General features: G+C 38.0%; 1 protein-coding gene across 2 annotated transcripts in view; it reads left to right on the forward strand.

The window, feature by feature from the left end:
- Positions 1-16,858, forward strand: part of gata4 (GATA binding protein 4) — a 111,012-nt gene that overhangs the window by 5,563 nt on the left and 88,591 nt on the right. The window contains exon 3 of one of the 2 annotated variants that reach the window (XM_041250658.1): positions 11,737-11,847. The exons of the other annotated variant lie outside the window; for it this stretch is intronic. Coding sequence (XP_041106592.1) covers positions 11,737-11,847 — 111 coding nt within the window. The remainder of the gene's footprint in view (positions 1-11,736; positions 11,848-16,858) is intronic. 2 annotated transcript variants of the gene reach the window in all.

A 16,858-nucleotide genomic window follows, 5' to 3' on the forward strand; every position in this document is an offset into this window, starting at 1 on the left:
TAACGCTAATCACTCTTCGGCGATGTGTAGATTGTGTTAGCTTTTGTAAGGTCGTTGAAACAATTTTTCAATACACAGACACCCTTTGATTCATTGTCAAAACAAATTGTGTTGACTAACATCCGGATGATTTGTGGAGTTTCATATAATTTAATGATAATACCAGAAGAATATACGTGACCAATTGTTCCTATGCCGTACGTTTTTGCAACCTTTTACTTGTTCGTTCTTCATGCTTAAACATAAATTTTTTGTATTAATATTAATAATAATAATAATAATAATAATAATAATAATAATAATAATAATAATAATAATATAAAATTCTAAAATGTTTTTTTTTTTTTTAATGAACAGTAAAATCAATAAGTGTCATTGTTAGAAATATTGTATTGTTTAATCTCAAACTTGTATAATGTTAATACAACAAAACACGTTAAAATACACCAAGAGGTTTGTATCTGACCTACTTTCAGCACGCTTAAAATTATCAAAACTTTTAATAACGTAATAACTGCATCAAACAAATATGCATTACATGTAGGCATACCGTAAATTAACTTTTCTATTATTATTATTTATTAATCCTGAGAGTCATTTTCATCGCTGGCAATGAATTCCCAGCTACGCTAATGTAATATATTTTGGGTTACAAATAGGCTGACCAGACGTCCCGATAAAATCAGGATAGTCTTGATACTAGGGGCTTTGATCCGTGTCCCGACTGAGGTATTGTCGGGGCGCCATTTGTCCCGATTTTTAGAGTAAGCGTTGAAAACCCATGCGTTTGGAAATTTCGTATATGTAGCTACTGTACTGTATCGCGATGCAACAGCATACTGGTTTAGAGTGAGTTGGTTGCATTGCATCTATGCGGCTGTCCAACCACGTTAACCTGCAATCATATGGTGCGCTATGCGTCATGTCTTTTACTTGGTGCGTCTGGTTTTACTGGCGAAGTGTAATGGGGGCTGGTGTTGACGAGCCTATCACTAAAAAGCAAAACACACAGTGCAAGTACCGAATGCAGTGGGGAAAAAATAAACTGGATTCAATCCCATTGTGTAAATTGTGTAAAAAAAAAAAAAAAAAAAAAAAAAAGACTAGTGTGCACCATCGCTCACTAACCTCCACTAGCCAGCATCACGTCGGTGTGACCTAGTAATTATTAGTATACAGATTATTATTATATTATTATTATTATTATTATTATTATTATTGTTATTATTATTGTGACTGAATTGCAGCTTGAGCGAGTAATCGAAGCTCAAAAGTAAAAACGGATTTCAGCATGCGCTGCAAGGAGTTCCACAGTTATGTCGTCGGCAAAAAGGATGTCATGCGCTTGGCGAAGACATCCAGTTAGTATTATGGTTATAATTAGGATTTCACAGACATTTTGCGGACTTGTTTAAACATTAAAAACACCTAGATAATATTTCTTAGCACTATAAAAGCCTAAAAATGGTGGTACTTGCTTCATTACTAAAAGAGAGTGCTGTCATTTGTTAAAGGCAAGCATCCAACATCTCCCAACAGTTACTGCCGACATTCTCTGCCTGGTGTGGATTTGCCCACACATTACTGCACGTCTGCATCCACTGAATTGGTTGGAAGTGTAAGGCAAGGCTTTGCCAATTAGAAACATTCCCAAAACTCGGTTACACAAAGGTATCTAGCATTCTTTAATAAAGGCCATACATGCAGCACGTTTGTTGTCATGTTATTTGTCCCATCCAGGAATTTATTTTACCCATACAGTCAAAACAAGAAAACGTGCCTATTCGGGTCTAATTCTAACTGTTTAAAAAGTAAACAGCAGGTTGTTTGAACCAAGGTAGCTGTGCTTGATTGTACCTGTAGTGCTGATTTAACTTGGGTACAACCAACACATGAATACCTTTTTGTCTGCACTGACTTTCCAGTTTGTTTTCTGAAATCTGTTGTTTGTTTTATGTTCTGTTTAGCAGCCTCTCTAGTAGTCTTTTATGTGTGATTCTGAAGCATAGATATCGATACAATTACTTCCACCTGCATGAAGTTTCTTTGGGAAATGTCTTGTCACGATCCTCAGCTGAAATATACTTTGCTTGTTTTGCTTTGTTGTCAATCTGTGGTATTTTATGTCCAATGCTAAAAACAAGATTTTAGCAAATCTGAACATTAAACAAGAAAGTTAACTGCTTTGTATTTTTTTTTTAAATTATATTTATCTATGTTTTTGTTTTGCCTAAGTGCAATGCACACATGAAGAAGAAGAAATAAAAAAGCCTCCATCTCCGTCGCTTGGGTGTGTATTAGTTCATTTAAACAAGGTTAGTTTCCTCCCCACACCAACGTGTCCCGATTTTTCACTCTTGCTATCTCTTGTCACCCTAGTACAAACGTGACTTTTTTTTTTTGTCAGATGGCTTTTGAATACACCGTGTAACAATTTTTTTTTTTTTTTTTTTTTTTTTGGTTCCTGGGTAGTAAGTGTTATTTCCTAACTGCTTATGCCTCAAAAGTATAGAAAATGGCTATTATTCCCCATAAACTTTGCTTTTATGACCAGGACAGGTAAAACGAAAAGACACAAAAGAGCAAAGTTTGTGGGGAATAATAACCATTTTCTATACTTTTGAGGCATAAGCAATTAGGAAATAACTCTTACTACCCGGAACAGAAACTGTGTTACACAGTGATATTGTTACTGATACTGCTTGCCTCGGAGTTTTCTTTGTTCTCTGACTAAATAAATACCACAGTATATTTCCCATTTTTTCTGTAATTCTTAGTGACATAGATGAAAAAGAAAAACGATTATTGAGTGATTTAAATGCTGTATCAGGTGTATGTTGACATTTTTTTTATCTAAAGAAACACTGTTTAGATAATTGTTACTATTAAAGTGTAGTAATATTAACAGATCAGGAAAGTAAGTTGGTCTATGATGTCATACATGCGGTAAGACAATTATTACTGCACGGTCATGTGATTTTGTTCAGTCAATCACAGCACTTAATTTATCACAGCCATTTTATAAGCCTGCCCACTGGGTAGGTATTGCTGAGCTCTCTATACCAGATACTGACAACATGCCCCACATGTCATCCAGTTCCTATCCAGTTTTAAATAACTTTAGCATAACTGAGGCAGAAGTGTTAAAGGGACTAGGAGCTCTTAAAATAAACAAATCCCCTGGGCCGGATGAGATCCTCCCAGTAGTACTCAAAGAAATGAAAGAAGTAATTTACAAACCGCTAACCAAGATCATGCAGCAGTCTCTTGACACAGGGGTGGTACCAACAGACTGGAAAATTGCAAACGTAATACCGATCCACAAAAAGGGAAACAAAACTGAACCAGGTAACTACAGACCAATAAGCCTGACTTCTATTATATGCAAGTTTATGGAAACTATAATAAGATCCAAAATGGAAAATTACCTATATGGTAACAGGGTCCTGGGAGATAGTCAACATGGTTTTAGGAAAGGGAGATCATGTCTAACTAACTTGCTTGATTTTTTTGAGGATGCAACATCGATAATGGATAACTGCAAAGCATATGACATGGTTTATTTAGATTTCCAGAAAGCTTTTGACAAAGTCCCGCACAAAAGATTAATTCTCAAACTGAACGCAGTTGGGATTCAAGGAAACGCATGTACGTGGATTATGGAGTGGTTAACATGTAGAAAACAGAAAGTACTGATTAGAGGAGAAACCTCAGAATGGAGTGTGGTAACCAGCGGTGTACCACAGGGATCAGTATTAGGTCCTCTGCTATTCCTAATCTACATTAATGATTTAGATTCTGGTATAGTAAGCAAACTTGTTAAATTTGCAGACAACACAAAAGTAGGAGGAGTGGCAAACACTGTTGCAGCAGCAAAGGTCATTCAAAATGATCTAGACAAGATTCAGAACTGGGCAGACACATGGCAAATGACATTTAATAGAGAAAAGTGTAAGGTACTGCACGCAGGAAATAAAAATCTAAGAAGGAATCTATGAAAAAGACCTAGGAGTTTTTGTTGACTCAGAAATGTCTTCATCTAGACAATGTGGGGAAGCTATAAAAAAGGCTAACAAGATGCTCGGATACATTGTGAAAAGTGTTGAATTTAAATCAAGGGAAGTAATGTTAAAACTGTACAATGCACTAGTAAGACCTCATCTTGAATATTGTGTGCAGTTCTGGTCACCTCGCTATAAAAAAGATATTGCTGCTCTAGAAAGAGTGCAAAGAAGAGCGACCAGAATTATTCCGGGCTTAAAAGGCATGTCATATGCAGACAGGCTAAAAGAATTGAATCTGTTTAGTCTTGAACAAAGAAGACTATGTGGCGACCTAATTCAAGCATTCAAAATTCTAAAAGGTATTGACAATGTCGACCCAAGGGACTTTTTCGATGGGGCATTCAGAACAGAAAATAGGAGGCACTTTTTTACACAATTGTGAGGGTCTGGAATCAACTCCCCAGTAATGTTGTTGAAGCTGACACCCTGGGATCCTTCAAGAAGCTGCTTGATGAGATTTTGTGATCAATAAGCCACTAACAATCAAACAAGCAAGATGGGCCGAATGGCCTCCTCTCGTTTGTAAACTTTCTTATGTTCTTATGAGAGGAGACAATGCATGATAAAGTATCTCCGCATCTGGGAGAGAAAGGTGGGCATGGACTTTGGAGATGTTTCGAAGATGGAGAAGAAAGCTTTGACCATGGAGGATATGTGGGCATCAAAGGAGAGGTTTCAGAGATTCCAGCATACTTCTGAAGGCGGTCAAAAAGAATGCCATGATCTATGGTGTCAAAAGCGACTATTAGGTCAAGGAGGACAAGCACAGAGGGAGCACCAGCATTAAGCAGGAGATCATTCACAATCCGGAGCAGAGCAGTTTCATTACTCTGATGCGTCCAGAAGCCAGAATGTAGAGATTCAAGCAGATTATTGTCCGTGAGATGTTTCATCAGCTAACTGGCTACAGCCCTTTCTGGAGTTTTGGAGAGAAAAGGGAGATTGGAGATGGGATGGGTCAAGGGAGGGTTTTTTGAGTACTGGTGTAACTTGGGCAAGCTTAAGGGCAGCAGGAACCGAGCCAGAGTCCAGGGACAGGTTGCGAGTGTGCATAATGGAAGGAGCAAGATCAGAAGCACAGAGACGGTCAAGGTTAGTCGGCCAGGGGTCCAGTGAGTATGTGGCAGTAGTTGATTTCAACAGCAAGCCGAAGACATCAGCGATGCAGAGAGGAGAGAAAGAGAAGAGGGCAATACCTATGTAATACCTAATTTAATCTGTAAAGGTTGTCATAAAGCTTATGTAAAGTTACTCCCTATTATCTTGTGCAATTTTACATCAGGACAAGTCATCTACTTGACTTGTAGATTTTAATGTTATGTTCTTTGATCAGAAAAAAGTAAGGAGGATTAAAGGTGTCAAGGACAAGTTACAACAAAAAAATCCTTAATGTTGTAATTGTTAGTTTATGCAAGATACAACTATTTTCATATTCTACTTTTCTGTACCTTATACGTTCTCATTAAAATCTAATATAGCTCTTTTTTTCTTAAAAATACAGCTCTTTAGAATATTTAACCTCATCATTTCCAATGTAAAGTTACACAAATGTTGAGGCTGTTATATCCCAGAAGGGTCACTGCTGCTGTACCCTTGAGCAAGGTTTGATTGCTCTAGTAAAAACCCACCTGTACAAACGGGTACCTGAATTTTTATTTATAAATAATTAATTCTACCCCTGTAAATCGCTTTGGATAAAAGCGTCAGCCACATAAACAAATTAGTATTATTATTATAAGGTAATATAACCTTTTTGGAGAACCCCAACCCGCTATATTAGTAATGATCATACACATATAACCTTTTTATAGCTACAGTAGTTATACCTCATTACAAATTGTTATTGGTATTCATGCCTATCAAAAAACAAAAACACATTTTAAAAAATGCCAATCATGTGAGTAGCGTTGATATAATCGACTGCATGTATGTGTGTACAGTAGATATGTATTTATTTTATGTATTAATATGACAATATTAATTCCTGCGGGTTTAAAAAAAAAAAAAAAAAAAGTTTGTCTCCTAAGCTGTTCATTAGCGGTCTGAATTTACTTCTCGATATATTATTACACCCTTATTCTGTGGTTTTAACCATCAAAAGACACACTTTTTTTTTTTTTTTTTTTTTTTTTTTTTTTTTTTAAATCAATAATTCACGTAATATTTGTGATTTTAATGTATTACCGGAACAAGTCAAAGTTTAAACAACAATTAAACACATCCTCTCTACCGCAGCTCACACCGTGTATTGCAACGTGCGCATCTCGTAATAGACAGCATACTTATTATACTCTACAGCCCAATCACATGATAAGAACATAAGAACATAAGAAAGTTTACAAACGAGAGGAGGCCATTCGGCCCATCTTGCTCGTTTGGTTGTTAGTAGCTTATTGATCCCCAAATCTCATCAAGCAGCTTCTTGAAGGATCCCAGGGTGTCAGCTTCAACAACATTACTGGGGAGTTGATTCCAGACCCTCACAATTCTCTGTGTAAAAAAGTGTCTCCTATTTTCTGTTCTGAATGCCCCTTTTTCTAAACCCCATTTGTGACCCCTGGTCCTTGTTTCTTTTTTCAGGCTGAAAAAGTCCCTTGGGTCGACACTGTCAATACCTTTTAGAATTTTGAATGCTTGAATTAGGTCGCCACGTAGTCTTCTTTGTTCAAGACTGAACAGATTCAATTCTTTTAGCCTGTCTGCATATGACATGCCTTTTAAGCCCGGAATAATTCTGGTCGCTCTTCTTTGCACTCTTTCTAGAGCAGCAATATCTTTTTTATAGCGAGGTGACCAGAACTGAACACAATATTCAAGATGAGGTCTTACTAGTGCATTGTACAGTTTTAACATTACTTCCCTTGATTTAAATTCAACACTTTTCACAGTACAGGATACGGGTGATGAATGTAGGTACTAAAGCTATGTTTATTTTAAAACAATAACCTAACCGTAAACCGAAGGTTTGTAGGGTATTGTCCGTAACTTTAAATACACATAACAATAATCTAACAGTAACCCTAAGGTTCGTGGGGCTTTGGACGTGGACCACCAATTAATTTTCACAGGGTGAGGAAGTGTTCTCCTCCTCCCGCACCCTGTTTATGGTCACGTAGTGGGGAGTTGAAGTTGAATGAAGCACGACGTAAATTATGGGTTGAAATGGATGCATTTCTTACTTGCAAAACAAAAATGAAGGAAGAAATCACAAGTGTATACAGGAAGTGCAAAGCAACAGAAAGTTATAGAGTCACGAGGTGGTTGCACAAGCAGTCGCTCAGACATGACAGACAGTAAAAAGCAGAGCAGCCTACAATGCAAGCGAGGAGGCTGCTGAAAGACAGGAAGGAGAGACTCGAATTAGACTCGAACCGTGCAACATGCTTACTATACCAGAATCTAAATCATTAATGTAGATTAGGAATAGCAGAGGAGCTAATACTGATCCCTGTGGTACACCGCTGGTTACCACACTCCATTCTGAGGTTTTTCCTCTAATCAGTACTTTCTGTTTTCTACATGTTAACCACTGCCTAATCCATGTGCTTGTGTTTCCTTGAATCCCAACTGCGTTCAGTTTGAGAATTAATCTTTTGTACGGGACTTTGTCAAAAGTTTTCTGGAAATCTAAATAAACCATGTCATATGCTTTGCAATTATCCATTATCGATGTTGCATCCTCAAAAAAATCAAGCAAGTTAGTTAGACACGAGCTCCCTTTCCCAAAACCACGTTGACTGTCTCCCAGGACCCTGTTACCATATAGGTAATTTTCCATTTTGGATCTTATTATAGTTTCCATAAGTTTGCATATAATAGAAGTCAGGCTTATTGGTCTGTAGTTACCTGGTTCAGTTTTGTTTCCCTTTTTGTGGATCGGTATTACGTTTGCAATTTTCCAGTCTGTCGGTACCACCCCTGTGTCAAGAGACTGCTGTATGATCTTGGTTAGCGGTTTGTAAATTACTTCTTTCATTTCTTTGAGTACTACTGGGAGGATACTTCTGCCTCAGTTATGCTAAAGTTATTTAAAACTGGATAGGAACTGGATGACATGTGGGGCATGTTGTCAGTATCTTCCTTTGTAAAAACTTGTGAAAAGTAATCATTTAATATATTTGCTATTTTTTTTTCTTCATCTACGATTTTGCCATTTGTGTCTCTTAAACATTTAATCTCCTCTTTGAATGTTCGCTTGCTGTTGTAATATTGGAAAAACATTTTGGAATTGGTTTTAGCTCCCTTAGCAATGTTCATTTCTATTTCTCTCTTGGCCTTTCTAACTTCCTTTTTGACTTGCGTTTGCAGTTCTGTGTACTCTTTCTGTGTACTTTCTTTTTGGTTCTTTTTTAATGCTCTGTAAAGTGCCTTTTGTCGCTGAATATTTTTTTTAATTGATCTATTAAACCATTTTGGCAATTTAGTTTTACATTTAGATTTGTCTACTTTAGGGATATAATTGTTTTGCGCCTCTAGTACTACATTTTTGAAGAACAACCATCCTTCTTCTGTGGGTGTTTTCTCTATTTTACTATTTTTCTCTAATCTACTTCTGTAAGTCTCTGTTTCATACCTTCATAGTTTGCTTTTCTAAAATTGTAAACCTTAGCTTTAGTCATTACTTTTGGGGATTTAAAAAACACTTCAAATGAGACCATGTTGTGGTCTGAGTTTGCCAGTGGTTCTCTGACCTCTGTTTTAGTTATTCTATCTTCGTTATTTGAAAAGACTAAATCAAGGCATGCCTCCCCTCTAGTCGGTGCCTTGACAAATTGTGTTAGGAAGCAGTCATTTGTCATTTCCACCATTTCTATTTCATCCTTCGCGCTACCCATCGGGTTTTCCCATTTTATTTGGGGGAAGTTGAAATCCCCCATTAGTATGGCTTCTCCTTTGCTACACGCATTTCTAATGTCATTGTATAACAGATTATTGTGCTCACCGTCTGAATCTGGCGGTCTATAGCATGCTCCTATTATTATGCCCTTTGAATTTTTGTCCGTTATTCTGACCCATATTGATTCGGCTTTATTTTCTTTGTCCAGGTTTAACACCTGGGCTTCAAGACTGTTTCTTATGTATAGCGCTACCCCTCCTCCTCTTCTGTCCTGCCTGTCTTTCCTATACAGTGTATACCCACAAATATTATATTCGTCCCCATCACTCTCAGACAACCAAGTTTCTGTAACACCTATCACATCATAAGAACATAAGAACATAAGAAAGTTTACAAACGAGAGGAGGCCATTCGGCCCATCTTGCTCGTTTGGTTGTTAGTAGCTTATTGATCCCAAAATCTCATCAAGCAGCTTCTTGAAGGATCCCAGGGTGTCAGCTTCAACAACATTACTGGGGAGTTGATTCCAGACCCTCACAATTCTCTGTGTAAAAAAGTGTCTCCTATTTTCTGTTCTGAATGCCCCTTTTTCTAAACTCCATTTGTGACCCCTGGTCCTTGTTTCTTTTTTCAGGCTGAAAAAGTCCCTTGGGTCGACACTGTCAATACCTTTTAGAATTTTGAATGCTTGAATTAGGTCGCCACGTAGTCTTCTTTGTTCAAGACTGAACAGATTCAATTCTTTTAGCCTGTCTGCATATGACATGCCTTTTAAGCCCGGAATAATTCTGGTCGCTCTTCTTTGCACTCTTTCTAGAGCAGCAATATCTTTTTTATAGCGAGGTGACCAGAACTGAACACAATATTCAAGATGAGGTCTTACTAGTGCATTGTACAGTTTTAACATTACTTCCCTTGATTTAAATTCAACACTTTTCACAATGTATCCGAGCATCTTGTTAGCCTTTTTTATAGCTTCCCCACATTGTCTAGATGAAGACATTTCTGAGTCAACAAAAACTCCTAGGTCTTTTTCATAGATTCCTTCTCCAATTTCAGTATCTCCCATATGATATTTATAATGTACATTTTTACAGTACAAAACAATGTGGATACAATTTAAATGTATAAAATTTATTTTATAGACAAAAACTAAAATGTAAACTGTTGTTAAAAACTTTACAATTTTATAAGGTAACAGACAATGACCTAACAAGATGTTAAGTTTATTCAGTGTCATAAAATGCTGTCATGGAAATTATTTTGTTATAATTTTAACCCTGGTTTCACCCACACTAAAAATCAACTCATAATAGGTAGTTATCATTTCTGACTACGAAACAAAAAAAAAAAACATTATCAAATAGCTATAACATTACCATGATCCAGTAACATCTTCCTTGTTTTATCAATACAAATAATAGAGAAGTACAGTCTTGAGTTGCATTAATATATCTCTATCTGTTTTCTTTTTCTAACAGATTATCACTACCTTGTGTAGTTCTCTGTTTAACTAGTGAAACTTGTGCTTTAACACAAAATGTTATATATAAACACAGATGGCTAACTAATGCCACTATTTAATAAAACAAACCCAGCGTGTTTTTTTTTTGTTTGTTTTTTTTTTTTTTTTGGTATCCCTTTTTCTATTATTACTTCTTATAATTTCTTCAAAATTGTTCAGCATTTAAAAATGCAATGAAAAGGCAGGGTGCGAGCATGCATATTTATAAACAAACAAACAAACTAGTATTATAACACATTGAATGTTAAATGTAGCGGTACTGTGGTGGAATTAGCTTTCATTTTCAAAACAGCTAAGGTTGTAACCTTATCATTTATACAGTCATACAATGCAGGATTCAATGATACTGTGGCACTTTTTTTTTTTTTTTAAATCACTGTCTTTACAACGCCATTTCCACGTTTGTTTTATTTGAAGTGTTAAAGTTACATTTCAGTTTTCGTTTGCTTGTTCAGCTACAAAAGCACAAGTAAACCTCAAGTTAATACTTTATGAAAACATGTTGATGGCCACTGTTTACTGTGAAGAAAAGACAATAGCATGGAAGGAAAAAAATAAAGTTGACAACGCATTTTATTTATGTATTATTTATTTTGGGAATAAACAAAACAACATTTAACTTGAACTGCTATTTGGCATTCTTTGTTTTGTAGTTAATTTACTTGGGTACATTAAGTCGTACACAACTTAATATTTACTCCTGGGATATTTTTCTATTTTAACGTGTTACTGTCACAGATGGCTTTGTGTGGCGTGTAGGTGGTGAAATCAGACCAGCAAGTGAAAACCAAAAACACAGGAAGTACAGGTGAAACTGAAGCACTACGGCACAGTATTTTATTAATAAACAAAACATAAACAAACACTTTATACAAAACACAAAAACAAGGGGCATACTGACCAAAGTAAAAATAAACACTAACAAATAATTCTTACTAGAAAAAATGAGTACCTTGTTCTGTGGCTGGTAGCATACGCTCTTATTCCTTAACACTCTCGAATACTTTCTGTTTGTCTGAGCCCAGAGTGGATCTTTTGTACTGTCGGTGGAGCCTTAATTACCCATTAGACAATTACCTTATTAAGGCTCCGGCCACATTCCCACAGGCTTACTGGGATGGGGATTTAACCCCATCCCTGCCAGCTACACTTTACGAGACCAGCTTTTAGCCAATAACGTCGGACGGCTTTTGTCGTCCGCACACACATATACAATAATACTACTAATAACTATAATAAATAAATAAATAAATAAATAAATAGGCACAAGGCAAGGGCTAACCATCACACTTGACCCCCCTTGTTCGCAGCACACATGGCTCAACGCAGACGACATTCCGACGACAGATGTCCCCAGGCGACGGTGAGCCCAGGCGAGGCAGAGCCAGCGGCCACAGGGGAAGTACAGCCAGCGACCACAGGTGAGGCAGAGCTGGCAACCCCAAACGAAGCAGACTCAGCAGCCTTGGACGGTGCAGGACAAGGGATTTAACCACATCTCTGCTTGCTACACTTTACGAGACCAGCTTTTCGCTAGTGTCTGTCCACACTCACATATACAATAATAATAATCATAATAATAATACTACTAATAACAAATAATATACGCATAAATAAATAAATAGACACAAGGCGAAGGCTCCCATGACAGTTACATATTGTAAGGTCTTCTTGTAAAATAAAGGCGCACACTCAAGGCTACGGCCCGCCCCCTGCGGCTATGCTGTCTCTGCCTGCGTACAGAGCAATACAATAGTTTTTATTATTTTTTTGAAAAACGAACAAATATTCTAACGGATATTTAAATTCTGAACGAATATCTGAACATGAAAATCCTGTGTTCGTCCCAGCACTATATTATACAGTGCCCGAGTCCTGGCAGAATGCACCGGAATGGCATTCCACCACTTTTTTTGGAACCTTTTTGAAAACAAAAAGATGAGCAATGGTTTCAATGTAATGATACGCAATGCACTCAACACACCAGACTGCCTAAAAACATGCATGATTCTTGCATGATCTTTCTAGAGAGAGTGGACAAAGCCATACAACATGAAGAATAACTGCCCTCAGCACTACTGTTCAAATTTGACCCCACCTCTCCAGTCTCAGGGGCAGCCATTTGCTGTCTCCACCTCTCCAGCAGGGATTAACAATTTATCACATTTGATTTGGCTTCAGTAAATCTGGCTTTTAAAAAAAAAAAAAAAAACTTTACATACTTGGTGCATGTCTCTTTCTTCTGTGCTAAGCATAAACTTTGTTAAAGTAACGTTAATGTTTGGTTGCAAACATCCAAAAGGTTAGGAAATTGCAAGTTAAGGTAGCCACGCAACCTTAACTCTGCACCCTTATGTGTATGTTTGGCAATGTGCCCCGTCCCTGTGTGTATTTTTGTGTTATATGTTCCGTGTGGCGTGTTAATGTTGGTGTATAGGTATTGGTGCACGGGATATGAGTGATTTAAAATATATAGTTGTATTTAGTAATTTGTAATTGGTAATTGTATCCTAGCACAACAGTATATATACAGTGCCTATAGAAAGTCTACACTTTCCCCTTTCAAAATGTTCACCTTTTGTTGCCTTATAGCCTGGAATTAAAATGCATTAAAATAGCTTTATTTCATTTATCTACACATATTACACCTCTCGTTTGTAAACTTTCTTATGTTCTTATGTACCAAGTCAAAAACGTATTCTAAAAATTTGTAGAAAATTTATTAAAAATAAAAACTTACCCCCCTTGTAATAGCAATCCTAAATTAGCTCAGGTATAACCAATTACCTTCAAAATCACACACCAAGTTAAGTGGCCTCCACCTGTGTTATATTGTAGTGATTCACATGATTTCAGGATAAATTCAGCAGTTCCTGTAGGTTCCCTGTGCTGGGTAGTGCATTTCAACGCAAAGACTCAACCACGAGCACCAAGGCGCTTTCAAAAGTACTCCGGGACAAAGTTGTTGAAAGGCACAGATCAGGGGATGGGTATAAAAAAATATATCAAAGGCCTTGAATATCCCAAGCCAAGCATTCTAAAAACCGCTTGACCATGATGAGCTCCACCAGTCTTTGGTGGTGGTGGTTGCATCCGGATTCAGTCATCCCATGGCATAATCCTTCAGATGATGGGCAGTGGTCCTGGGATGTTCGTCCGTCACAAAGATCTCCTACCAGAATTTTCGTCAGGAGCCCTCCGGAGTAGCCCCCACTTGAGGGAGGATAACCACCTTTAGAGTGGGGTAGTCCATCATCCTGGCCGGGGACAAAGTTCTCGCCACCGCCTAAGCCTCCCCCGTCAGCTGAGGCAGGAGGTAGCTAGCCAACTTTTCCTGCGGCCACTGAGCCGATATTTCCATGGCCTCGAACACGTCCAGATAAGCCTCTGGACGGTACTCGGCCGTCATCTTGGTGGGCCGTTGTAATCCAGGGTCTTGTCCAACAGCCCTTGCACCTTCCTGCACAGCCACCATCATCGTTTGGTGCAAGAGGTCCATCATAGCGGCAAACTGCTTGTGATCCATTCTGCTCCTAGTATTGCAATGCCACGTCTAAGCAGAACTAGTGAATCCTACTACTGACACCACATGTGAGAGGATGGGCTATCAGATTTGCAGGTACTTCTTTTATTGTTCTGAGCACACTCTTAAACTCGGGAGATGTTTAAGGAGGACATAGATGTTTTAAACTCCTGTAAGTGGATTGTTTGTGCACTAGGCTTACTATATGTCCAGACAACTTTTTAATAATCAAGAAAATCACACAGACTAATTTAATTTGAAGTTTGAATGAAGCAGATCAGTAATAGTGCTCCTTCAGTTTATTAAATGCTTAAAAGTGGATTGGGTGGTTGCAGGCCAAAGCTAACCCCAAGTAATAGTCAGTCTGGGTGTTTCCAGTGCCTTTACAGGTTTAACAGCATTAACCCCTTGCACTCCTATGTCGGACCAGGTCCGACATTGTAATTTTCCCTTTCCAGTCCAATGTTGGACCCTGTCCGACATCATCAAAAAAACGTCAAGCACAGGTCTCTAGTCATTTTTTCTCTGGAAAAAGCAGAGAAAACCTTTCAATGGCCGAGTGAGACCGATAGGAGCCAAGAGAAGCTGAAAAGAAGGGGGCGGATCTGAGCAATACACATAGCCCCTGCACCACATTGATAACATGGACATAAACAAACAGGATAGATGCTTCCGCACCCAGTGCTCAAAGAATATCACAGACATTTGCAGAGCTTTTTGAGATGTTATAGTAATAAAATAATGACTTGGGACGTGTTATTGAGGAGTTTGGTGATAAAACGAGTGATCAGGAAATGATTTATTAGTATGCACGACTATGAAGAGGTATGTGAAAAATACAGTGAGTGGGGCTTGGCTGGAGATGCAGTACTGAGTGTCCTTTTGATATGCAGTGCCTTTTAAACCTGTTTCACTGTGGAAAAAAAACAAACTTTTAAACATCGTGTCTAAAATAAAGAGTGTGTATGAAAATAAATTGTACCTGACGCGCCTGATAGGCGCTGAATAAATGGACCGCTAAGGGTTAATACTTCAGTACACTAATACAGGTATGGTTATCATATGTTTAACCCTTAGGCTAGCCATGCAAAAAGCTAAAGCGCCCACAGCTAAATACTAAAACATTCAATATATCATTCTCCAAAGCTATAACATACTTTCTATACCTCATAGCAATAAATGAGATATAAATTCAAAATGGTTCATAACTTCCGATATGTGGAAATGTAGTTGTAGCATTTAACATAAAAACAAGAGCTGTCTTCAAAAGGCAGATACTTCTAAACACGATCAAACAGCAATCAGCCTTTCAGAGATCTTCAGAGCAGGGATTACCTCAGCTTGTAGTGCCACATTGAGTGATACTTGACTGGGGTTTTACCTCAGCTTTTATAGAGCTTTTTCTCCATTTAATACATCAGAAGACCCAATTAAATCAAATTATTTGCTCTGTTTTGACAGCTTCTATCTTTAAGTCAAAAATATGTCTGAAAAGTACTGGTGAGTCCTTTTTCAAAATTAATTTAATGTAAGCTCATGGTTCACTACCTTCCACCCCTCCTTTCCTTAAAAATTTGATGAACTGAAGTTCACAGGCTCCTTTCTACCAAGTACAATACAGATATATGTGTATATATGAGATTGCGTGAAGCTGGCCTAACTGGAAGAATTGCTGCAAAGAAACCATTGTTAAGCATGCAGAATAAAAGGAAGAGACTTGACTGGGCCATAAATACAGAAACTGGACGTTTGAGGAGTGGAAGTCGGTCATATGGACCGATGAGTCATAATTTGAAATATTTGTGTCCAACCGCTGAGCATTTGTAAGACGCAGAGAGGGTGAGTGCATGAGTTCTGCATGTGTGGTTCCCACTGTCAAGCATGGAGGAGGCAGTGTCATGGTCTGGGGTTGCTTTGTTTGTGACAGAGTTGGTGATCTTTACCAAGTCCATAGCAAGCTCAACCAGCATGGCTATCATAGCATACTTCAGAGGCATGCCATTCCAAGATTTAGAGACAATTTTCAATTTTCTTGAGCATTGCTTTGATACTCCTTATGTTTTGTATATTGTAACATGTGTTTTCATTTTCAAGTATTTACAGAAACGTATACGACGAAAACATTTTCAGTTATGAAAAAAACCTAGTTTCCAGCAAGTGTACTCAAACTTTTGACTGGTAGTGTGTGTGTGTGTGTGCATATATATATATATATATATATATATATATATATATATATATATATATATATATATATATATATATATATATATATATATACACACACACACACACACACACACACACACACACATACATACAGGTAGTGGACAAAAAAAAAAAATTAAACACCAGTGTAAAGTCACTAAATAGGGTGTTGAGCCACCAAGTGCTGCCAGTACGGCCTATATGTGACATGGCATAGAATCTACCAGCCTCTGGAATTCTGCAGGAGGCATGAGGCACCATTCCACGAGAAAGTCAATCAATTCACACCTGGTTGATGGAGGTGGAAAATGCTGTCTCAGGCGTCATTCCAAAATATCGCATAAATGCTCGATTGGGTTCAGATCTGGTGACTGAGAAGGACATGACATATGGATAACATCCGTGTCATGCTCATCAAACCACTGAGCGACAACACATGCTCTGTGGATGAGGGCATTGTCATCCTTGAAGACCCCCCCCCCCGACAGGAAAGAAATGCTGCAACATGGGGTGCACTGAAACCTGACTATGGTGTCCCACTCTGTGGAGTTCTCAGCGGACTGTTTTTGATGAAACTGGCTTCTCGCGCCCCAGCTTGAAATTTGCAGTCAGTTGATCTGCAGTTGCTCGCCTGTTTTGCCTTGCACTTCAAATTAATGCATGGATATCACGATCCTGGAGTATGCGCTTCCTCCCACTGT

This window comes from Polyodon spathula, chromosome 5 (assembly GCF_017654505.1).
Source record: "Polyodon spathula isolate WHYD16114869_AA chromosome 5, ASM1765450v1, whole genome shotgun sequence".
In the NCBI taxonomy this organism is placed as follows: domain Eukaryota; kingdom Metazoa; phylum Chordata; class Actinopteri; order Acipenseriformes; family Polyodontidae; genus Polyodon; species Polyodon spathula.